Source organism: Crotalus tigris, unplaced genomic scaffold (assembly GCF_016545835.1).
Source record: "Crotalus tigris isolate CLP2741 ecotype Arizona unplaced genomic scaffold, ASM1654583v1 scf7180000018783.1386937, whole genome shotgun sequence".
Taxonomy (NCBI): domain Eukaryota; kingdom Metazoa; phylum Chordata; class Lepidosauria; order Squamata; family Viperidae; genus Crotalus; species Crotalus tigris.
Genome location: NW_024097198.1, coordinates 1,267,106 through 1,292,349, shown reverse-complemented (window position 1 = coordinate 1,292,349; position 25,244 = coordinate 1,267,106). Strand labels below are relative to the sequence as shown.

At 40.5% G+C, this 25,244-nt stretch overlaps 1 protein-coding gene across 1 annotated transcript in view; it reads left to right on the top strand.

The window, feature by feature from the left end:
* CDH13 (cadherin 13) overlaps positions 1-25,244 on the top strand; it is a 250,018-nt gene that overhangs the window by 87,672 nt on the left and 137,102 nt on the right. The window contains exon 5 of the mRNA XM_039355996.1: positions 5,048-5,192. Within this exon, the coding sequence (XP_039211930.1) occupies positions 5,048-5,192 (145 nt within the window). The remainder of the gene's footprint in view (positions 1-5,047; positions 5,193-25,244) is intronic.

Sequence of the window (25,244 nt, the reverse complement as noted above, 5' to 3'; positions counted from 1 at the left end):
CTGTCAAATTATGTAAATGTGAGAAAATTAGAAAGATGTCGATTGGATGCTAAGTCAGGATATACTTACTAATTGCATTCTCTACAAGGTAAATGAGTAGTTGGTTTGAAAGCTACGCTCCGAATGCTGGAAAAAGCTGAACTAATGTAGTGCTGAGAAGAACCTTGAAGAGAAGGAATCGCTGTGGGAATAAATATTTTGAACTCTCTTTGGATCAGCTTGAAACTTCCAGCGGAAGGTTATTTCTAAATGTGATCATCAAATCAGTTTTACTTGTCTTACAATGCGGCAGTAAAATTGGAAATTCCCACTAGAGAACATCTAAAGAAACTGTCTTTAGATCTATCAATATGTATATACTCAGACTTATATATGTATTTTGTTCAAGGAGGAAAGTCCAACTTTGTTTCAAAAATTTGTTTAGGAAAATCTGATTTCAGTTTGGGGTATCCACCCACCCAGCCAGCCATCCACCCACCCTCCACCCATCCACCCATCCACCTATCTACCCAACTGATGGCTCCATCCATCCATTCAACCAATCAAACTACTTACCTAAGCAAGGATTTCCCATTTAAACCTAACCTTTCCATTAAGCATTTTTAAACCTCCGATTATATATTTAACTTCCTAAAACCTTCCCAAAATATCTCTAATCCAAGGGAAAGCCTTGTCGACTTGATTATTCTTCGTAATTTTCTCCTGTAACTCCCTGTAAGACACCCATTGGATGGAAGTTTGGATAGCAGTCCATACTGAATAACTAAGTAACAGAATAACAGAGTTGGAAAGGACCCTGGAGGTCTTCTAGTCCAAACCCCTGCTCAAGCAGGAAATCCTATACCATTTCAGACAAGTGGCTGTCCAGTCTCTTCTTAAAAACCTCCAGTGATGGAGCACCCACAACTTCTGGAGGCAAGTCGTTCCACTGGTTAATTGTTCTAACTGTTAGGAAATTGCTCCTTAGTTCCAGGTTGCTTCTCTCCTTGATTAGTTTCCATCTGTGGCTTCTTGTCCTGCCTTCAGGGGCTTTGGAGAATAGGTTGACCTCACTCTTCTTTGGGGCAGCCCCTGAGATACTACCATCTTGCCCCTAGTCCTTCTTTTCATTCATTCCTCCATTCTTTTCATTACTTTGCCTGCAGAAGTGCTTATGTCTTCAACCTCCATGTAAATGAGGCAAAATTTCAGCCGGAAACAAGGGACAATTGTTTTGTTATCCTGACAGCGTGAAGCCAGACGATAATCTTCTTCATTCAAATATGGGCATGGAAGGTTGTAGCAAGGATTAATTTCCCCACAATGCCAATTAATTACAGCTAATGAACCTGGCTGTTAGGGGTAATTTATTAATGGGATCTGTAGGGACCCGTTCACCATTTTGCCATCCGGACAGCAGCAGAGAACAAATGATCAGTGTCCCATTGATTATCTCAGTGCTTTTCAACCTTGGCAATTTTAAGCTGTATGGACTGCAATTGGCAGAGCTGGCTGGGGAATTCTGGGAACTGAAGTTCATACAGCTTAAGGTTGTCAAGATTGAGAAACCCTGGAATATCTAATCCATTGGCTCATAAGAAAGCAGCCAGCTTCTCTAGAGTGTCACCCATATTTTGTGCCGTGTAACTGCAGGTCACAAAGGCTGATAGCTTTTTCCAAGGTGACATTTAGGAGCTTTTCAAACACCTCTTTGTTCCCCTGTGTGAAAGATTCAGATTAAAAACAACAAAGTCAATCTTTCATCCTGTCTGACATGGCCTTCTGAGAACTTCTGAGTCAAGAAAATCCTTTAGACCCCCCACGTGGGGTCCATTTTAAGCATTTATTTAGCTAATTGTGGACTCATTGGCAAAAACATTATTTCTTTGTCAGTAAAGCACAAACGTTGCTCTAAATTCCCACAATTAATTTTTTTAAGACAGAAAACAGATAATTAGAAAACAGTGCTTCTCGTTTAGCTATTTTGCTTTTAAAGCATCAAAAGATCAGGTGCAAAAATCAGTGTATTTTTGCATTCAGGCAAGTCTTCTTCAAAGTTACCACTCTACCAGTGAAGTTACCACCTTGGGGGAGATGAAAAAAAGAGGAAATCTCGCATAGAGCTATTTCATTTTGCCATAATTTGTTTGAATTCAATTACTAGTTGTATCTAATGATAGAACTGTGAAAATACGTCACATCTATGTTGCATCAGCAAAACAGCCAGGCATAATAGAAAAGTCAATGCAGCCTGACTGATTCGGTAAAAAGCTATTTATTCCAAGATAACTAGCGAAGGAAAATACGATAATTTATTGCTACCCTAACATTCACCTATCTCCATAAGCATTAATATTGCAGAGAGAACAATGGGGAAATTGAAGCTAGTGGTTTCAATTGTGCTATATTTTGTGGGAAGACCAGAAATGGGGGAAAAAAATACTGAGATAATGAAAATGTGGTGATAAATAACTTTTCATATTATATTATTAGATTTAAAAACAACTTCGGTTTGAAGCTCTACCAAAATGAAATGGAAAGGTGTGGGTTTTTTTTGTTGGGGTGGACTATAACAAAATAATTAAGAGGTTACAAGACTAAAAGGCAAATGCCTTTATGTGGGGATGATATTTTTGTTCTGGTGGTCCATAAGAAGTGGCTTCCTAACTCCTGCCTGAACAGGGTGTTGGACTAGAAGACCTCCAAAATCTCTTCCAACTGTATTATTCTGATATTCCTGTAGTATGGGACAATTACAGCGCTTTCAATCAAGATTTTGATAACTCTTGATTTTGATAATTTGGTCTAATAATGAAGATTCTTATGTTAGAATAACAAGAATAAAAAGCTTGTGAAGAGCTCGTGAAAGCCTTGATGGTGGAACCACAAACTTGCAGCCTAGCATGTGTCCATCCCCACAAATATTTTGTAACTTCCATACCTTATCTACTACTATGAGCTGTGTAATCAAGTGAAGCTAAGAATCCTATATATGCCTGCTGTAAAATGTACTCAGGGTCCTTTCAGCTATATAGAAGATCCCACCTTTGTCCAATGCTGAATAAATGTGTCATCTATAGAGAGAATCTGGATTCTGCCTCTTTGTTCACACTGAGCCACACCAGGTTTCCTGCTCCACAGTCATACCTCATCTGGGTGTCCATCTGTCATATCGTAGAGTGGAGGTAGCAAAATATTCCAGAAGCAAGAAAGCAATCATGTGTTTCTTCTAAAATGTACCATGGAAGATTCTCGAGGTGAATACAGTCATGGTAGACCTAGAATTACTAAAAGAATCTTTCTTAGCCCAAAAAGGCCTAACTTTGCCTATGGTGAAACTGATACTCTCAAGCCTATCATCTTTTCTTCTTCCTTCAGTTCAGTCTTCTTTCTTCTGTGTCTCTGACCTCTGCAATTCTGGTAAACATCTGTCTTGTTCTCTGGCTATTATGGAACAGAAAATAATATGAGTTTTTAGCTGTAGATAGGCTGTCGTAACTCATCTTTCTTATCACATTCAGGTTTTCTACATAAAACATATATTTATTTACCCCACCCAACAGAACAGGGAGGCACAGAATGCTACAGGTCTTGTCTCCTAAGGAGGTCCATCTCATATGACCAAGAAAAAAAGGTGTTACTTCCACTTAGACAAAATGAGATTGAAGCTTTGTGATTTATAGAACACATATTGTTTTATATATATAGAATACACAGTATTGACTTTCCATATTATTTCCCCCCGACCTTTTCTTTTAAACCCAGTGTTTATGGATCAATTCACTTGACTATTATTTCTTGCAACATCAAATCAAATTACTGAAAAAATTATTCTTCTGCAACTTCTTTTCAAAGACGCAAAGAAGTCTTTCACGGGAAGAAGAAATTGTTATGACACACAATGCTCATCTCATAATTTTTCCACTTCAAATATCAGGGAAGTAGGATTTCTATTTGAATTAAAATAATGCTCTGCCAGAGCAGACTAATTGCAGGTTGAATTTCCAGGCAGGTAAAATTAGACTCGCTTCCATAGGGTTGCTTAAGAATGGATGGAAAAATTATTTTTGATACCATCCTTATGGATGCTGACCCCATAGCTGCTGTGGTGATGAAATCTCAAAGGGGTAAATTAAATCATTTCAGTATAAAACCGTTATGTTTAAAACAACACTCTCTTTTTCTTTATTTTCTGCTAACGATCTCGTTTCTGCTTCCCAGTGGTTCAGGTTTGGGCTATCTTTTATTTTGTAATTTTGCAATTTATTTTGTAGTTCAGAATGTTCCCCTTTAGGATAATTATGTTTGAAGGAGAAAAGAAGGAAAAATACTTATTCTAAGCAAATCTTCACTTCATTAGCATCAAGTTGTGTTCCTCTTCTCCCCCTCACGGCCTGCAAATATGACAATTCCATTGCAATGTGCCCAATGAGGATCTCAGCAGGGGTGTGTTTCGATTGCTCAAGTTTGCCACCATCCTTCCTTTATCCCACTTTCTCAAGTGCTAACGTGGCCAGGGATTTCTAATGACTTAATGGCCAAAATGCTGATGTCAAATCTGCCATCTTCAACTTTTGCGCCATAAAATGCAGGGGAGAGGAGCCAAAGGAATGTAGAGTAGCAAGGATGAGCATGGGAATGGGAAGACAAATGGCAGGAGGGGGGAGGAAGCCCTGATAGAAACCAGAGGTGCGAGAACTGGATCAAACAAGCCTTCAGGGTCACATGGCCTGAGAACAGAATGCAGCATTCCATTGACTGGCACCAACATCCAAACATCTGGACAGCATGCTATTGGAGAGCAGTGAACTGGTCTAGCAGGGAGGGCCATGGAAAGGGGAAAAGTGTAACTTTTTGTGCGGGAATATTCAGATCTAGCCTTTCTTTTGGTGCAACTACTTAACCTTAGTAAGAATCTATTGCTTCAACCAAATGAAGTTGAGGGTCTTTCTTTTCTAGGGATCTGAGTTGGGGCAGGCCTGATAGCTGATGTCAACTCTCCTCTTCTTCTCCTTGTTGGGTTAACAACGCGACTCAGATTTCTTTTATGCTTTTTCTATTTATACAGCTGCAGGTGGAGGTCACTGATGTCTCTGGGAAAACCATAGAAGGTCCAGTTCCTTTTGATGTTATCATCATTGATCAAAATGATAACAGGCCCATCTTCCGGGAAGGACCGTACATCGGGCACGTCATGGAAGGTTCTCCAACAGGTGAGTAATCCAGATACTTCTGGAATCTCATTTTGTAGGCCCTTATGATTTGGTGGACTGTGATGGAGAGCAGGAGTATCCAAGCTGGACAAGATCTGAATGACATTCAATGAGTAAATTCAGTTGAAATTCTGTAATTCAGTTGGATTGGAAGAATTGGTTTGGCTTGGTGATTCAAAGAAGGGAAGGGAAGGGAAGGGAAGGGAAGGGAAAGGGATTTCCAATGCTCCCTGCCAGATTCCCACAAGGAAAGTCAATAGGGAAGCTGGCAGGAAGTCAGAAGCAGCTTCTCCTCCCACTACTTTTTTCCCCACCTTTGGTCATTCTGTTTCCTGTTTAGGTAAGGAAATATCTCTGAAATAGACCCAACAGGATAGGAATTGTCTAATGAAATTTAGAGCTATTTTCACAGTGAGAAATATATTTTATTACAAGCTTGCAAAGAAAGAACCCCACTTTAAACATTTTGCTGAAAGTTTTGTGTTGGATCCTATCCGAAGAGAACATACTGTTGGTGGTTGGTCTCAAAATTTAACCATTGAAGCTTTATTTGGAGATTGGAACATTCCATTAAGAATCTGAGTTTTGAACTGTCTTGACATGTTTTAACAATAAGAACATTCTATAATAATGAACTCATTAATCTACAACAAAACTTTGGATTTTTGTAAGATAGCTCCTTTTGTAAGATAGCTGTGTCATGTTTTATCTGCAGGAGTTCTGATTTTAATGTTAGAGCTTCCCATCCTTGCTGTTTCTCCTTCTATCGTTGTCTTTTTGTCTTGCCTTTCGGAGTCTGCAAACAAGGAAATGAGCAAGAATTAACAACGCTTTATCTTTTTTTCTTTCTGGTGAATACCAAAGACTAGGTTTACGGTGCAAGAGCAGGAAAGTCAGCAGAAACTTTTGGGAGGATAACCTGGGAAAGGTTGGAGAGTGAAGTGGCCCCACCTGTGACAGCTTCTTTGCAACGCCTTGGTTTCTGCAGACTGCAATAAATCACAAATACAGAAAGTAATATCGGTAGATCATGCGAGACAACCGACCATCCTACAGATTAAAATCCCCCTTTTTGTCCCATAGCAAGAGGAACTCTTCAAGGGAATAAATTTTAGCAGGACAAATGTTCTGATGCTTTCCTTCTCTTCTGAAATGGGTCTTTGTCCTTTGCAATCAGGTATTTGTTTTTCTTAATCAGGGAAGGATCCACAAACATGGAAGTAAGATCAAACTTTTCCCTTAAGTCAGTGGTTCTCAACCTTTCTAATGCCGCGACCCCATAATACAGTTCCCCATGTTGTGGTGACCCCCAACCACTTATACATCACTGGGTGCCAGGGGCATGGCCAAAGAACAGGGGGAAAAAATGGTGGACAGCCTTGTTTGGCGACCCCCGTGAAATGGTCGTTTGACCCCAAATGGGGTCCCGACCCACAGGTTGAGAACCACTGCCTTAAGTAAAATTAGAAATGGCTGAAATCCATCCATCCATCCATCCACCCACCCACCCATCCATCCATCCATCCATCCACCCACCCACCCACCCACCCATCCATCCACCCACCCACCCACCCACCCATCCATCCATCCATCCATCCATCCACCCACCCACCCACCCACCCACCCACCCATCCACCCATCCATCCATCCATCCACCCATCCACCCACCCATCCACCCACCCATCCATCCATCCATCCACCCAACCATCCACCCACCCACCCACCCACCCATCCATCCATCCATCCATCCATCCACTCACCCACCCACCCACTCATCCACCATTCAAATCCATTGAAGTGTATTTAGTCTCTTGATCAAGGCACCAAGCTAGAAAGCGGGAGATGGTGAGTTCTAGTTCTGCCTCAGGCATGAAAGCCAGTAAGTAACTGTGGGCCTCTCTCTGGCCCAAAGTCAGAGAGGAAGGAAGGAAGGAAGAGAGGGAGGGAGGGAGGGAGGGAGGGTCAAACAGAAAAGCCACTAAAATGGACTTTTCCCTCTCCTGTTGTAGCATTCAATTGATGTACAGTATATCAGTGATTTATACTTTTTTTTTTACAGTTGGGGGTGTGCACATGTATGCATGTCTATTTAAGCTGGATTTTGGGTTTTTATCCTGTCCTCCCCCTATTTTAAGGCTTTTTCTTTTCTTTTCTTTTGAATGTCCAATTCCATCTTCCTCGTGATTGCCACTGGTGCGTAGGGCCACTTAAGCTTTCAAATGACTAAAATTGCATTCAATTTGCTGAGCCCAGTAGGATCCCTTCTTGTCTATGACCTGTGATTCTAACAACCTGCAGGAAACCACGGGGGTTTTTCTTAAGAGCTTTCTGAAGCCAGCAGATAGAATAGACGAGGGTTGTTTTTTTCTCCCCGTGCAGTGTTCTTGCAGCAACCAGACACACCAGCAGACCATTTTGTGTCCTTGTTGCTAAGTACATACATAAATACGTCCTTTAATACATATCTGCTATTTCTCCAACAAAGCAAACCTTCCTAATCTTTCTGTAGGTATCTACATAGTGCATGGGGTCAAAGAACAATCCACTGCAACTGATAGCGTTGTACAAGGAAATTCCTGTAGGTCGGATCTGATAGAGGTAGTCCTCAACTTATGTCCGAATTGAGCCAAAATTTCTGTTGCTAAGCAAGACATTTGTTAAGTGCGTTTTGCCCAGTTTTACAACCCTTCTTGCCACAGTTGTTAAGTGAAGCACTGCAACAGTTAAGTTAGTAACACGGTTATTAAGTGAATCTGGCTTCCCCAGGGACTTTGCTTGTCAGGAGGTCACAAAAGGGGATCACGTGACCCCAGGGACACTGCAACAGTCATAAATATGAGTCAGTTGCCAAGCGCTTGAATTTTGATCACATGACCGCAGGGATGTTGCTACAATCGTGTGAAAAATGGTCATAAATCATTTTTTTTTCAGTGCCGTTGTAACTTCGAACGATCATTAAACGAAAGATCATAAACCAATTTTGGGCTGGCATAGGCAGAAGCCAGTTAGAGTCTTGGTTTTCCCATCCAACTCCATTGCATACAGTGGTTTCATTCCACTTTGAGCAGCTTAATCATTCAGGGAAGGTTGAGGAAATAAATCTCATCAAATTTCCTTCTTCCCCAACCTAGATGGCCCCTCTATCAAAATTGCCTACAAGTATTATTTTGTAATTTGTCATCTTTCTGCAATTCCACCTCATGAAACTATAGAGAAAGGGATGGAATCTTGATTTTTTTAAGCGCCCTGAATTTAAAAACTTCCCCCAGCCCCCAAACACCTACTGTTAGTTTTATTTGCTTTGCCATCCTTTATTCCCCCAAAACCAAAAAAAATTGCAGCATTGGTTTAACCACTCTCAAAGGAGAGTCACAGGTCCTTAAATATATATAACATTTCTGGTGCTTCAGAATTCATTCTCCGCTAAAATATACAGTTGATTCCTGTTATTTGCAGATTCCATATTGAGGAATTTGCCTACTCCTTAACATTTATTTGTACCCACAAAGTCAATACTTGCAATCTTTTGTAGACAAGCAAAGCAGTGAAAAAATTGAGTTCACTCGACATGTATGCTGAAGTTTCAGTATTCGCTAATTCAGTGTTTGTGGCAACTTTATAGAACGTTAACTACCGTGAATAACGAGAATTGACTGTGCATATTTTAAAAATGTCTCTCAGTTTTCATGCAGACATTTTTAAATACATTAGCCAAGCAATTCAGATGGCAGACGAAATGCATTTAAGCTGGGGCATAGCTAGGAGTGAGCAAAGTTAGATTTGACATGCAAGTTCACCCCTACTTTGCAAATTCAAATAAACTGGTATGCAGAAAATCTCCACTCCTCATTTTACATTTGGATTAATGAGCCATTCCAGATTTGTTAATTTTACCTTTGGTGCAATTTCTCAAAATGCATCTTATTTCTAAACATTGCGATCTAAATGCTCAAGGTAATGGTATTCAAAAAATTTTGTCTGTAGTGTTTCCTGAAAATATGCACCACCTTGTTTGATCAGAGAGAAAAACCTTGTAATGATAGTTACAAGTAAATTACAGGCGTGCAATTAGACTATTGCTAGTTCTAATGATCTTAAATTAAAATTATGAATAAATACATTCAGGGCAACATCAAAAACAATTTTGTTTGTGTGCAGTATACTTCAGCGAGAATTAAATCAATGGAATCTCTTTTGATGTTTCTGCGTAAGACAGCAAATAAGGAGCTGTTGCAAAATGTTTATATAAAATCAAGGGCTGGTTTTGATATGAGGTGTAAAGGAAATAGTCCAAATTAAATCTCAGCTGGGAACACTTCAGAGTTTGGTATTTGAGTTGACATTAATTCCAATGTTCCACCCTGAAGCAGGCTGACTTAGATGTCCATTTTTTTAAAAAAAAAAAATAGAATTCTTTGAAGGAGGGTATGCTGTAGCATCAGCTATGGTTTGAATTAGTTGATATGAAAGATCTAACCTTGATTGGGATGTTATCAATATATCTAGCTGGTTCAGTGTAGTGGTTTCATTTATCCAGTGGAGGAAAATTGAATTTGTTAAAAAAAACTAAGTAGGGTATGGTCAGAAATGGGTTTTCCTCCCAAAAAGCATACCTCCTTCACCCTCGGGGTGCTTTAAAAAATTAACATGATGCTTAAATGAAATTAAGGCTTAAATTGAAGCTTAAGTGAAAGAATTTTATTTTCCTGGGCTCCAAGATCACCTCAGATGGGGACTGCAGCCAAGAAATTAAAAGACGCTTGCTCCTGGGGAGGAAAGCTATGGCAAATCTAGGCAGCATTCTAAAAAGCAGAGACATCACCCTGCCAACAAAAGTGCGTATAGTCCAGGCCATGGTTTTCCCAGTTGCAATGTATGGCTGTGAAAGTTGGACCATAAGAAAGGCTGAGCGCAAAAGAATTGAGGCCTTTGAACTATGGTGCTGGAGAAGACTCCTGCGAGTCCCTTGGACTGCAAGGCATTCAAACCGGTCAGTCCTAGAAGAGATCAACCCCGACTGCTCTTTAGAAGGCCAGATCCTGAAGTTGAAACTCAAGTACTTTGGCCACCTAATGAGAAGGAAGGACTCACTGGAGAAGAACCTAATGCTGGGAAAGATTGAGGGCAATAGAAGAAGGGGATGACAGAGAATGAGATGGCTGGATGGAGTCACTGAAGCAGTAGGTGTGAATTTAAATGGACTCCAGAAGATGGTAGAGGACAGGAAGACCTGGAGGAACGTTGTCCATGGTGTCACGATGGGTCGGACACGACTTCGCAATTAACAACAACAAAGTGAAAGAATGGTTGCTGGAATTGGGTATGTCTAGTTTAATTAAAAGAAGGACTAAGGATGACATGATAGCAGTCTTCCAGCATTTGAGGGGCTGCCACAAAGAAGAGGGAGGAGGGCCAGCCTATTCTCCAGAGCACCAGAAGATAGGACAAGAAGCAATGGATGGAAACTAATCAAGGAGAGAAGCAACCTGGAATTAAGGGGGAATTTTCTGAAAGTGAGAACAATTCACCAGGGGAACTACTTGCCTCCAGAAGTTGTGGGTGCTTCATCACTGGAGGTTTTTAAGAAGAGACTAGACAGTCACTTGTCTGAAATGGTACAGGGTCTGCTGCTTGAGCAGGGGGTTGGACTAGAAGACCTCGAAGGTCCCTTCCAACTCTGTTATTCTGTCATTCTGTTAAACTAAAAATCACGACAATCGAAGTGGAAGTGATATTGCAGCTTTTCCTTGACCAATAGCATTTCCCATTCAGCCTATTTTCTGAGCATAGAACAACCAAAACAATCATGTTTGGGGAATCTATTTTTATTACACTGTTGGGGTGTTAATTAAGGGAGGGGAAGGAAGCATGTTCCTTAATTAAAGTACAAATGAATTTTTAAGGAAGCTTGGAAGATCCCCACTGGGTAGTAAAGATTGCTCGGCTTCAACAAACAAGAATAATTCTGCACTGATTTGCAGGGAGATGCTTATTTATGTCATGCCACTCCAGAAAGGAGTTTTATTGTAGTTTCTGAAGCATCTTCTCATGTGGCTTTTAAAGGACAGGGTTGGCTTCAAGCTAGCTGAGAAAAGGTGAAGGACAAAATATTTGCTGGGGAAATAAACAGGTTCAACAGTGGAGTGGAAAACAGATGAATCCCATTTTGAAGTTGGATGAAATTTGCTATAGTTTTTCCACCCCCAAAATGAAGAGATGAATCTAGTTATTTTACTCACAGATTGTTTTCTTGCTTTATTTTTTAAAAAATAAAACAAAACATGTTTTAGAATATTATGCCATTTTCCATAATGTAGTCTAGAACATTCTGCAGTGGTTGTTAAACGGGGGCTGTTAAGGCATGAATCAAAGTAGAACTATCAGCTGAATTTCTCATTTTTCGACTTTGTACTCAAGAAGAAAATATTCAAGAGTTTTAAAATCCATTCTTCTATCTTTTTATTTATTCTGCTTTTAATCTATTGGCAGTTAATGCCCTCTTTGTGCTTTATTTAAACATTTTGAAGCATAATTGCAAGCAAAACCACAAGAAACGTATTCAAATAGAATTAGAAATGTATATATTCATAAGATGGAGAGAACAAACCAAAACACTGTGGAGGGAAAGGGTAATTAAAAAGTAGCAATTGTTCTTAATTCAAACATTTTTATTCCAAGGAATTCATGGTGGAATATACAACTCTTTTTCAGTTTACTCTCACACACATTCCCCTTTGATGTTCTAAGAAATAATTGTTTCAATGACAACCAGCCAACTGTGCATATGAAATAAACTCACTCCAGTTCAAAGATATATGTACTATAAGGGTCAAATTATCTAGGAAAGATAAAGTTCATTGCAGGAAAGAGATGAAATTCACTCAAGCCATTTTTAGCTAGAATACTCTTTGAAACCCAACCCCAGAGGCTGGACATAGAGTTTGTTGGGAAAACTAAGCTGGAAAATAAATGATACCGACTGGGTATAAACAAAGAGAAAACCCCATTCCCTTCTAGCACTGATGGTGTTACCTAGATGGGTCATGAAATGTCTGCAAGAAAACAACCAAGCTCAGAGAGAACCAAGGACTTTACAGTCATTCTCTTTCTTCTCCTCCTCCTCCTCCTCCTCCTCCTCCTCCTCCTCCTCCTCCTCCTCCTCCTCCTCCTCCTCCTCCTCCTCTCTCCTCTCTCCACACCCCACTCTCTTCTAGCACTGATGATGTTACCTACAGTAGTTTGGTCATGAAACATCTGCAAGGAAACAACCAAGCTCTGAACCACAGTTCAATCCTGAGCAACAAATATTTTCTTCTGTTGGAAAACAGATGTCTCTGTTGATGCAACCACAATAATTCCTAGCCATGGAGATCAATCAGAGCTGACAAACAAAAGTGCCCCAGTTTGACATGTTGGGTGGGGCATCCCATTTGAACTTATCTTTATATTACCGTTACAGATGTCAGTTCACCAGCCACACTGATGTTGTCAGGCACATCATGATGTCCTTTCCACAAGTCGCTAAGCGACATCATGGATCTGATATCATCTTAATGTACGTGGTACCAGCAGAGATGCCAACCACTGCTGTGCAATGAAGCAAAATCACGTCAAGTGTTAGTACCACTTTATAAAGCCTTAGTGAGGCCACACCTGGAATACTGCATCCAGTTTTGGTCACCACATTACAATAAAGATGTTGAGACTTTGTAAAAAGTGCAAAGAAGAGCAACTAAGATGATTAAAGGCCTGGAGACAAAAACATATGAAGAACAGTTACAGGATTTGTGCATGGCCAGTCTAGAGAAAAGAAGGACTAGGGGGGTCAACTTATTTTCCAAGGCACCTGAAGGCAGGACAAGGAGCAATGGATGGAAACTAATCAAGGACAGAAGCAACCTAAAATTAAAGAGAAACTTCCTAACAGGGAGGACAATTAACCAGTGGAATGGCTTGCCTTCAGAAGCTGTGGGTGCTCCAACACTGGAGGTTTTTAAGAAGAGATGAGACAGCCATTTGTCTGAAATAGTATAGGGTCTCCTGCTTGAGCAAGGGGCTGGACTAGAAGACCTCCAAGGTCCCTTCCAACTCTATTCTGATTGAGTGAGTAAAGAATAGATAGTATTAATCTGGTTTTCTGAAGGAGAAGCTTTGGAATCAACCTATATGTGTGATAATATGCGGTTCATGAACCCAGTTTTATATATTCATCATTTTTGGAGTGCTATATGATGCCAACTTTTAGCCTCTCAAAAGATTGAGGCTAAGTGCCTGTATTACCTGACAACAACCCCCCCCCCCAAAATGGATGTGCATAGGAGACAGATTTTTTTTAAAAAAAAAAACACACACACACACAACGGCATTTATTTTCATAAAAGTCTGCATTAAAAGAAATGCTTGTTCAACAGAATTTGGAAACCTAATGCTGCAAAAATTTGTAGTTAAAAAAAATATAATAATAAAAGCCCTCTAGCAATTCTCCCGTTGCTTGTGGGAGATTTTGTTGCGATAGATGTTAGATTGCTTCTTAATGTAACAAATCAATACATCTTTATTTGAAGAAAGTTTTAAAATGTAATCAAGAAGCTTTAGCAAACAGGATTTACTGTTTTCTTTGCCAGGCAAATATCAACCTGTCTCTTTGCAGTTAGGTGGGCTTTGAAAATTTAAATCATGGACCCAGAATATTATATATATATATATAACTGGTACATCTTATAACTTGATTGGCATGTAGATAATATATATTGAGTTCCCAGAGAAAGGATGGGCATCAAACCCCATGGGTAAATTGCTAGCTAGCTAGTTAGCTGTATTCAATGGATTCATATTTAAGCTGGACCTTCAAAAACTGAAGTGATCTGCTTGAGAAATTCATAAATAACAATAGCGCCTTGGGAAATTTTACTGGCAGAAGGCATGAAAAATGAATGCATTTTCTTTTCTACTTCAACGTAAAGCTTCATTTTGCATTGCCTTGGATTTGGCCAAAAAAACCTTATAGATCTCGTTTAGCCCACTTTATTAAATATACTGCTTTGATTCCGTCCTTCCTGCTTAATGCATTGGCTACAGCACAGTTGTCATTTAGTATTTCACTTTTCTAATTTTTTTTATGCCATTCTTGGTTATTTTAATTTTTTTTAAATGGAGACCTAATATTTATAAAGAGTATTTTAGGCCAGCATACATATCAACTACTTAGTTTATAATGAAATGCATACAAATATGAATAGCCTCTGGGGGGGGGGGGAATGTCTTTTACGTTTCAAAAAATGCAAACCAATGCAGAAAGAGAATACAGTGGACTTGGAGAAATGAACACAATTCAGAAATAGATGGGTGCAGTCCTAATTCCTTTGGATACGTTCAGTTTTAATTTTCTACAGTCACAGTAAAGGCAGAGAACTGCCCAGTAACCATAAAGCAAGAGCAGGCTTATTAAGCAGGGCCCAAGAAAATCTAAATAAATCTACTTGCAGGTAGTCCTCACAATTGAGTCTTTACGATCACAACCGAAGTCAACATTTATGTTGCTAAGCGAGACAGTTGTCAAGTTAATTTTGTCCCATTTTACGACCTTTCTTGCCATTGTTTTTTTTTAAGTGAATCACTACAGTTGTTAAGTCAGTAACATGACTGTGAAATGAATCGGGCTTCCCCATTGACTTTGCTTGTCAGAAGGTCACAAAAGGGGATCACACAACCCCCGGGACACTGCGACCATCATAAATATGAGCCGGTTGTGCCAAGCGTTGGAATTTTGATCACATGACCGTTGGGATGCTGCAATGTCGCAAGCGTGAAAAACGGTCACTTGTCACTTTTTTCAGTGCCGTTGTAACTTTGAATACTCACTAAATGAACTGTTGTAAGTTGAGGTCTACCTGTAGTTTGTGTGTTTGTGTGTTTGTGTGTTTGGGGCAGAGTGGAAGCTAAAAAGTACCTTCTCCTTCGTTGGCTAAAAACTACAGCCATTTCATCTTTCCATCCAGAAGAAATACCTTTTCTTCCTTGTTCGTGCTTTTCGCACAGCTGGGAAATTGTATGTTGTCATCCTAGTTGTTCGTAGCTGATCAGGTACTAATCTCACAACAGCCAGGATAAATGGCGGGATAGCATAGCTGTTGGTGTGCTTGTTTCGTGGCATTTACCCTCTGACTTCCATCCAGAGCTGTTTCTGCCCCCAGTTTGGCTGCCTTGATTTGTCTTTTTCTCTCCCTGTATAAAAAGAAAAAGCACGGGAACGGTGCCAATCTTTCACAGTATTCTGATCAGGTTTTAATTGCACGGTCCCCTCCCCATTTCCACGGCCTTTATCCAGGAGAGAAGATTCACAAATAAAATGATTGTCTAGGGGCGCCACCCTTTCACCGTCCCCTTGGGTTAAAAAATACACTTTTTGTCTTGCTTCTCTGTCCTCCCTCCCCCCCTTCCCCGCTCCTCCTCGCTTTCATCAAAGCTGCTTGTGATCCTGTACTAATGATTAAAGCATAACTGCTGCAATTATGTCACATTGATTTGAGCGACAACAAAGCCGAGTGCAATATCAGATGTCTATCAAAGCTCTCCAATTTAATTGTCCTCGGGTCTGAATCTAGCAGTGCTTTCTCTTTTTAGTCTGACAGCCTCCTGGTTTTTAGGTACAACATACGTAACATCCATGAATGTTACAGCCATTCAAAAATCTCGGGAAAGTTTTGAGCTGAAGGATTTTTCGTGAGGGGAGGACAGACCTTTCCCCATTTTGGCCTATGCTAATGATGCATGGCTTTTTTTGCCTTGTCTGGATTAAAAGGGGGGAAGGTTATAATATGGTTTTGATTAAACCAAGTCCCCGTTGAAGGTTTGTGGGGTTCCTGGTTGCTCTCTGAGCTTGGTTGTTTCCTTGTGAATGTTTCATGGCCCAACTAGGTAACATCATTAGTGCTAGAAGGAAGTGGGGTTTACTCTCTACCAACTATCAAGTAAGACAATCAAACAATAAATGCTGGCCTAATCAAGAGTCCCTCAAGAACACTCCCACCAATTTTGACAGGGCAAACCATCCTATATAAACAAAAAGCAAAGCCCTTTCCCCTCCAGCACTGGTGATGTTACCTAGTTGGGTCACGAAACATCTGCAAGGAAACTGTTGTGATTCCTCACCAGCCAGTGGACCCGGCAGCTGAGTCTGAGGAATCAGAGGAGGAGGAGGAGGGGCCTGGAGTGACATCAGAGTCAGAGGAAGGCTCTGAGGAGCTCCAAGACTTACAGTCTGACGAGGAGCCTGGTCCCTCTACTCGCGCTCAGTCTGAGACACAGCTGTGCCGGGAGTCTGAGTTGGACAATGATGAATCACAGCTGGGAGATATCCCAGATGCATGAAAATACCAGCAAGAAAAGAGAGTAGGACAGAGCAATGCAATGGGGCGGCTCCAAAGGCAAAGGAGAAGACATTAGGAAACCTTGGCTGAACAATAAAAGGGATGGTGTGGGAGGTACTGGTTGCTGAAGGTAACCACTTGTGTTAAGGAATCGAGTTTCTGTGAACGGTGTTTGTTTGCCTTGGACATTGACTCAGGTCTGTGAATAATAAAAGGGGATTGTTTTTTCCTGTCATTCCTGCTTGTTGGAAGAGGGGTTTCTCCTTGTGAGCATAACAAGGGCTCATGTAGGCTGGGACAGTAACAACCAAGCTCTGAGAGCACCAGCCCTCCTCCCCCCCCACAAACTGCACTCCTTTCTAGCATTGATGATGTTACCTAGCTGAGTCATGAAACATCTTCAGGAACCAAGCTCAGAGAGCACCAAGAACCCCACAATTCAACCCTGAGCTTCTCCTCTATATTAAAGGTTTATTCTCGCACGCTTCCAAGTTTGGTTTGTCATGCAAAGGAAATGTAACCAAAATTGGACACTACACATTGCTTCAAAGAGCTCAGATGCCCTGCCTGCGCATGCAAAACCTAAGCTAATGGAAAGCCTGCTCCTTAACCCTAAACCATCATTTGGCATGTCATCTCAATTAGTCACTTAGCTGTGAGTAAAAGAAGAATGGAAATCTTGTATTTTAATGAGTTGTCTTCACTGCAGAAGCCATGAGAAATATTCTAAAAGGGATGAACAAAAAGAAAGACAATCTGTCTGATTTTTTTGTTTTTAATGATTTACGATCCTTTGAAAAATTAAGTAAATATACCCTGCAGGCTTTGGCTTTTGAGACAATCTGGAAAAGTGGCATGCTAAGTTGACCAGGTAGTGCTTAGTTATGACAAAACTCTTGTTGGGAATTTTCTTTACTGGAGTAAAAGGAAAGGGGAAAAAACAGTGTTTGATGCTGTTCTGCTGCCCTGGGACTTTTTGAAATTAGCATACAGACTAAAACTGCTGATCAGGGTTTATTTCCAGTGTCATTATAGCATAAAGAAAAGCTTGATTATTCAGGAATCTTGAAAAGGGAAAAAAAGGGAGAGGGAGAAGGAAAACTAACTTATGTCTCAAACAATGGGTGAGACAGCCCATAAAGTGGGTCAACCATGAGCCAACATGACAACCTTGTCATTGAGAATGTCAGAGGATTAGTATTAAGAGTGACTTACTGCTATGGACTAAGCTTTTATTTGAATATCCTACATTATGTGTTGGAAATTATCTTTATGTGCTAGTTAAATTGTGGGATAGGCGTTCAGTTCTCAAATTTAAAAAGAGTAATGCTCTGTTAAGATAATCCAGGTTTTGCCAAATCAAAGACCATTCAGGACCTTGGAGAGGGCAAAGTAAGATTTCACAAGTCGAGATTTGCATGACAGTTCTTCTAGCACAGTGGTTCTCAACCCATTTGGGGTCAAACGACCATTTCACGGGGGTCGCCAAACAACGCAGTCCACCATTTTTTCCCCCTTTTCCTTAGCTGTGCTACTCCCTTTTATTCTATTGGCTTTTGAAAGCCGATAGAATAGACTCTCTTGAATAGAGTCTAATTCTATTGGCTTTCAAAACCCAATAGGAATTGTCCAGGCTGTCTCTGCCCTGCTGAGCCCACCAAAAGCCCCAGTCTGCAAACGGTGCTGCAAGTTGTCTGCAGCAAAGGCGAGTTGTCTGGAAGCTTCCACCCCTCTCTGCTGAGCAACTACTAAAAATGTAAGGAAAAGAGGGCCAGGGGTGGGAGGTGGGAGCCCGGCAGGCACAGGGAGGGTTGCTGGCACGCGTGGGGCCCGGCGGGTGCCTTACCTCCCTTGGGCTGGGCCAGCTGGTGGCCCAGCCGGTGGTCAGCCTGCGCCGTCGCTGCCCCTTGCCAGCTACGCCTCGGCCAGCGCAGGGGGCGGCACCACGCATGTGCGGCGCTCCCAGGCACGGAAAGTCCTCAACTTACGACCGGTTGGGTAGTCCTCGATTTACAACCGGTTGGGGGTCGCAGCATTAAAAAGGTTGAGAACCACTGTTCTAGCAAAAGACAACAACTGAGTTGAGTTGAGTTAAGATTGAGGCTTTAAAACAGGGTAGCCAATCTTAGCAACTTGGCTGGCTGGGGAATTCTGGAGTTGAAGTCCACAGGTCTTAAAGTTCCCCAAGGTTGCATACCCCTGCTTTAAGAAGGTCTAAAGTTGTCCAAGGTTGCACCTACCTGCCTTAAGAAGGTCTAATTCTGTAGCAGCTCTACTTTTACAGGATGCTGCCTCTAGTTTTGAAGTCTTAGTCTCCCACATAGCCATAAAGGATTCATTCTATATATGAGATTAGGATTATGTCTCCATCTGGGAAGTCACTGAACTTCAAGACTTCTTCAGACCATTTCTCATCCTCTAGGATGAGGAATTCCTAAGTTGATAGAATTCAATCAGGTGTTCAAACCTTGCTCATATTTCTAGTGGGGTGTTTACACATCTAGGCTGCAGAGATGGTTACCTTCTTTTCATATTTACAAACATGCTCATGTATTAAGAATTAGGGTGTTATATTATTACTTCTATGAAAGTTCCTGGGCAGCATTGCTGGAGATATTGAAAAGGTCACATGCTGCACATTTGTTCTTTGATGTAATAATAGAAACCTGGATGAAAAATGATGGTTCCTTAATGTAAATGGGAGGTGGCCCAGCCATGCTCATGCCCCATACAAATGAGAAGTTATATCCTGTCAAATAGCATTTGAATATTTTGTTCCCTTTTGACATATATTGCATATTGAGAGATTTGGGGTCTTTCTTATTTATTCCTTTTCTTTCCAACTTCAGGTAATGGGAAGGTTAAATATGATTATTAAATAAAGAGAAACATAAGGGAAAGAAACATGAAAAATAAGCCATTATTTGGAATGATTAAGGCACAATGTTTAAATTAAAAATCAACATAAATCTGAGATACTCTTCAATTTCATACCATGTTGAGATAATAATAATAATAAAGTTGGAAGGGACCTTGGAGGTCATCGAGTCCAACCCCCTGCTCAGGCAGGAAACCCTATACCATTTCGGACAAATGGCTGTCCAATCTTTTCTTAAAAACTTTCAGTGTTGGAGCATTCACCGCTTCTGGAGGCAGGTTGTTCCATTGGTTAATTGTTCTAACTGTCAGGAAGTTTCTCCTTAGTTCTAGGTTGCTTCTCTTCTTGATTAGTTTCCATCCATTGCTTCTTGTCCTGCCTTCAGGCGCTTTGGAGAATAGCTTGACTCCCTCTTCTTTGGGGCAGCCCCTGAGATATTGGAAGGGTGCTATCATGTCCCCCCTCATCCTTCTCTTCGTTAAACTAGACATACCCAATTCCAGCAACTGTTCCTTATATGTTTTAGCCTCCAGTCCCCTAATTATCTTTGTTGCTCTTCTCTGTACTCTTTCTGGAGTCTCAGCATCTTTTTTACATTGTGGTGACCAAAACTAGATGCAGTATTCCAAATGTGGCCTTACCAAGGCCTTGTAAAGTAGTATTAATATTTCACATGATCTTAAAGGCTTGGGGTCATCCTACTGAATACGGCATATGACCTCTGCTCCTAAATCTATCTCAAAACAGCACTGGGCCTTAGCTGATCCAGTTCCATTTCAAAAAAAAAAATCTCATTGACCCACATTGGTCAAATGCACACCAAGCAGAGTCCATAGGCAAGAGTGTCATCAAGGTCCAGAGCAAGGATGAAGGCAAGACATAACTATAAAAAGGGTTAGAAGTTTAGGCAGAAAGCATTTGCAAAGTTTTGGCAGCAAACTTACTATTTGAAAGTTACAGGAAAGGATATTTAAGATAGAGAATGTCTAATGCAAGGGGCTCCCACAAAGAAGTGGGAGTCAACCTATTCTTCAAAGCACCTGAAGGCAGGACAAGAAGCGATGGATGGGAACTAACCAAGGAGAGAAGCAACCTAGAACTAAGGAGAAATTTCCTGATAGTGAAAAAAAAAAAAAACCAGTGGAACAACCTGCCTCCAGAAGCGGTGAATGCTCCATCACTGGAAGTTTTCAAGATGAGATTGGACAACCGTTTGTCTGAAATGGTATAGAGTTTCCTGCTTGAGTGGGGGATTGGACTAGAAGTCCTCACAAGGTCCCTTCCAACTCTATTGTTCTGTTAGACTATCATTCCACCACCTAAAGTTAAGTAAACTAGTTTATCCTACAAGCTCCAGGCTTCCATTCAACCAGAGTTAGTCTGGAGATAGTCTTTGAGAAATTTAGCATGTCTCCATCTCCCGGTGACTGTATCTGGTGTTCAACTCAAAGGATTTGGGGATGCCATCCTGTTTTCAGGACTGAGTCTAGGACTGCAAAGTTGGTGGAAGATAATTATGTGATGCCTTAAGTGCTAGACCAGTGTTTCTCAACCTTGACAATTTTAAGGCATGTGGACTTCAACTCCCAGAATTCCACAGCCAGCATTGCTGGCTGTGGAATTCTGGGAGTTGAAGTCCACATGCCTTAAAATTGTCAAGGTTGAGAAACACTGTGCTAGACCAAATTTTTTTCATGAAGCTCATTATTCTCATCCAGTTGTTCCTCCTTGTTGATCTAGAACCTGTCTAAAGCAGGGCCTTTAATCAGTTAAATTATCCACTGGCCACAAGAATTCACACTACCAAAAAGGCAACATTTATCTACATTGCTGTAGGATGTATTTTTTCCTATATTCCATTGCAAAGAAGGGTTTTTTTTATATCCTGAGTATAATCTAAAACCAGATGTAAAACAAAATAAAGTTTTCCCCCTCCCTCGAAGCACAAGGGAAACAGATACGAGGAGGAATCCAGCCGGCATTAACAGAAAAACCCATCGGCTAATCTTTTGCAAAGGGTTAAGTTTCCTTATTGAGTTTCTTCCAAAAATGCAAGCAGAGATGGTTCTCAAAGAATAACAGGAAGATAATATATGGAATTCCTGGCCCGCATTATTTATTCATTCTCTCAGTCATCCAATAGCAGGAATTTTCTGGTAGCTGGGCCAAAACAAATTTAAAAACCACAAGATATAGTTGCAGCCATCTTTCAAGGGGAACGTGAAAAAGATCAAATCAAATCAAACATTTATTGGGATAAGAAAGAAAGAGACTGGCCATCCGTCATGATAATGTAATGATTCTTTCAGTACAGAGGGCAACATCCTCTATTAAGAACATATCAACATGGATGGAAGAATTCTGTACATTGATGTATACATAAGTGCATCAGGGTGTTTATGCCCAGCGAGTGGCCTTCTGTGAAATTGGGCAGTAGATTATCACAGGACACAACATTTTGATTCATATATTTGGTTGGATGGAAGTCTTCTTAGTTGACTCTTTAATGCAGATTGATGATGTAGCAGCTACTTAGAGGTGATAGATACAGAGAGATCCTTTTAGATTAAATCAAGTAAATCAAGAAATTAAGATTAAATCAAGGACAAGAAACAATGGATGGAAATTAATCAAGGAGAGAACCAAGGGAAAAAATCCTGACAGTGAGAACAATTAATCAGTGGAATGGCTTCCCTCCAGAAGTTGTGGGTGCTCCATCATGGAGGCTTTCAAAGAGAGACTGGGCAACCGTTTGTCTGACATGGTATAGAGACTCCTGCTTGAGCAGGGGGTTGGACTAGAAGACCTCCAAGCTCCCTTCCAACTCTGTTATTCTCTTAATGTAATTGCCTTGTGCATCCTACTTGGAGTGCTATGACATCAATGATCTCTTCCACAAAAGGAATTGGGATTCGTAAGAAAAATGTGTAGGTTTAACAGGGTTTTGAGTGGTTAAATCTATTTTATAAAGTTTAATTGGCAGCCTCTTTCTGCCAATTTAAGAATCTCAATTCTGGCAGATCAGTCCAAAGAACAACCAAGGCCACCGTCCTGTCTTCCTGAAGCAGCTATTGGACTCCTGCAAGAAATCATAAGCGGGCCAAGATGAAGTCTGTGTTGTGATCAATCGACAAATGAGATTCAAGTACTTGTATGCAAATTAAAACACAAGAGTTGCAGTGCAGTTCTTTTCAACTTTCCTAATCACCTTGCATTTTTTTCAACCCAGAAATCCAATTTCAAGTTCTGACCGCAAGCACAAACTATACGTTACACCTGGACTTACATTTTAACCAATAATTTCTCAGCAATGTGATAATTGGAAGATAAATGTAAGCTAATGTGTTTCTTCCGCTGCTTCCCTGAGCATTAAACTTAAATAAAAGGATCCAGTGATGTGAAACTCTTTTCCTTCGAATACCCATTAACTAGTCTTACATAGAGTCTGTCTTGAGAGAATGATAGAGAAAAGTATTTGACAATGTGGAATTGCTTAATGCTGGCAGTGTCGGTGGTATTGCTCCTCTTTCTTTCTTTCTTTCTTTCTTTCTTTCTTTCTTTCTTTCTTTCTTTCTCTCTCTCTCTCTTTCTTCTTTCTTTCTTTCTTCCACCCTCCTTCCTCTTCCTTCCTCTCCTTTCTTTCCTTCCTCCATCTTTTTTCTTTCCTTCCTTCCTTCCTCCCTTCCCTCTTTCTTCTTCTTCTTCTTCTTCTTCTTCTTCTTCTTCTTCTTCTTCTTCTTCTTCTTCTTCTTCTTCTTCTTCTTCTTCTTCTTCTTCTTCTTCTTCTTCTTCTTCTTCTTCTTCTTCTTCTCCTTCTTCTTCATATCAGTTATCGGACGTTGGCGATTATGTTGGCGATCCTGTTTTTATCAGCAGCCGCACGAAAAAGTGCTGCTGAGTTTTGTCCAAACCAATCCCTTAGATTTTGAAGCCACGATGTTCTTCTTCTGCCTTGGACTCTTTTGCCTTCAATCTTTCCCTGGAGGATTAAATGGAGTATGCCGTATTTTTCTGGGTGTCGCATCACATGTCTGAAATATTCTAATTTTCATTTTTTTAATTGTCTTGATGATTTTCCTTGGCTTTCCCAGGTGGCTGATCACCTCCTCATTTCTGATCTTGTCAACCCAGCTTATACGTAACAGCCGCCTGTAAATCCACATTTCAAATGCTTCTAGTCTCTCCTATCCCTTCATTTTCCTTTCTCTCTCCCTTCCTCCCTCCCTTCCTTCCCTCCCTCTCTCCCTCCCCTTTTTTCTTTTTTTTCCTTCTTTCCTTCTTTCCTTATTTCCTTCCTTCCCTTCTTTCCTTCCTTCCTTCCTTCCTTACTCACAGATAAGAAAAGGAAGCCAATATCATTTTCTGTTGGTTATGTCTTTCAAAATTGTCTCGTTCAATCTTACTAGACATTCATTGGGACATTATAAACCTATAACAAACTATTATTTGCATTATCCACTCCCAACACCCCCAAAAAAACCTTGATGTTAAAATAAGGTCTGTTGACTGTGGGAAGTTTGGTTCTTAAGTAACACCTCAGTCTCCTTGCTTTTGAACTGCAACAAATGCACCTAGCAGTGATCAATCTTTGATCACCGAAACTATAAAGGCTCCTTTTAACTCTTGCTTAATTGAATGTTTGGTGCTCTTGTTTATCTGTTTTTCTTCCTTTTTGTTTCTCCACAGCCTCCTTTTCTGTTATAATCCCCTATGGATTTGAAGAGATTTGCACTTTTATTTGCAAACATATCGGTGTTAAACCTGCTATACAAAGCAATGCTTTTGCTCTTATTTTTTTCCCCATTGGAGAATAAACATTTTTTATTGTTTACTGTATTAATTCCTTTCAAAGTTTTACATCAGAACATCTTATTAACATTTCCCCTGGTTAAAAATGGAAGAGAAAGACAACAAGTAATAATATTAGTGATGAGACCCTACAAGAATAATAAGGAGGGGGCTGCAAAATTGGGAACAACAGACATCATAGATTTAGGAAAGATGGAATAATGAAGTATAACATTATAAACATGGATGAGGTTTGAGTAATGAAAGGTCTGCAAGAAAACCACTAAGCTTAGAGAGCACCAAAGACTCATCATTTCAACCCTGAGCTACAAATATTCTCATTTATTAGTTGAAAAACTACCTGCCAGCCTATACTGGACCAGCATAGGAGGGCCCTGCTACTAAATTCTAAGCCTGATCTTCAAAATGCAGCTACAGGTTCTTGACATATAACAGTTCATTTAATGACCATGCAAAGACCCAACGGCACTGCAAAAAAAGTGACTTATGATCATTTTTCATACTTACAATAATTGCAGCATAATTAAAAATTATAAAAATTCAGATGCTAAGCAACTGTCTCATATTTATGATGATTGCAGTGTCCCGGGATCGCATGATCTGCCTTTGCTTCCAATCCTTCCTCCCAGCTTTTATTTGTACCCAAATTGACCCCTGTGTGTTCTAACCTAGTTTTCTTGTGTTCAGTACTTCTTTGAATCTCGGAGAATTTATTTCCAATCCCTGTTTACTGAGCAGATTTTAAAATGCCAAAGATTGAACACAAGAAACGTTCTGCTGGATCAAATCAAAGCTGGTCTAATCCAGCACACCGTCCCTACGGCGACTAACCAGAGGTTTCTTGGAAACCCAGGGGCCAAATACTGGCTTAGATGGACTTTGTTGCCTCTGTTCAGGGATGTCCTTCAAAAACTTTGGCGTGAAGTTTCACATTCAGAATAATTTAGGAGGTGGGGGAATTACTGTCAAAGTTAGCAAGAGAGAGGCATTACAACA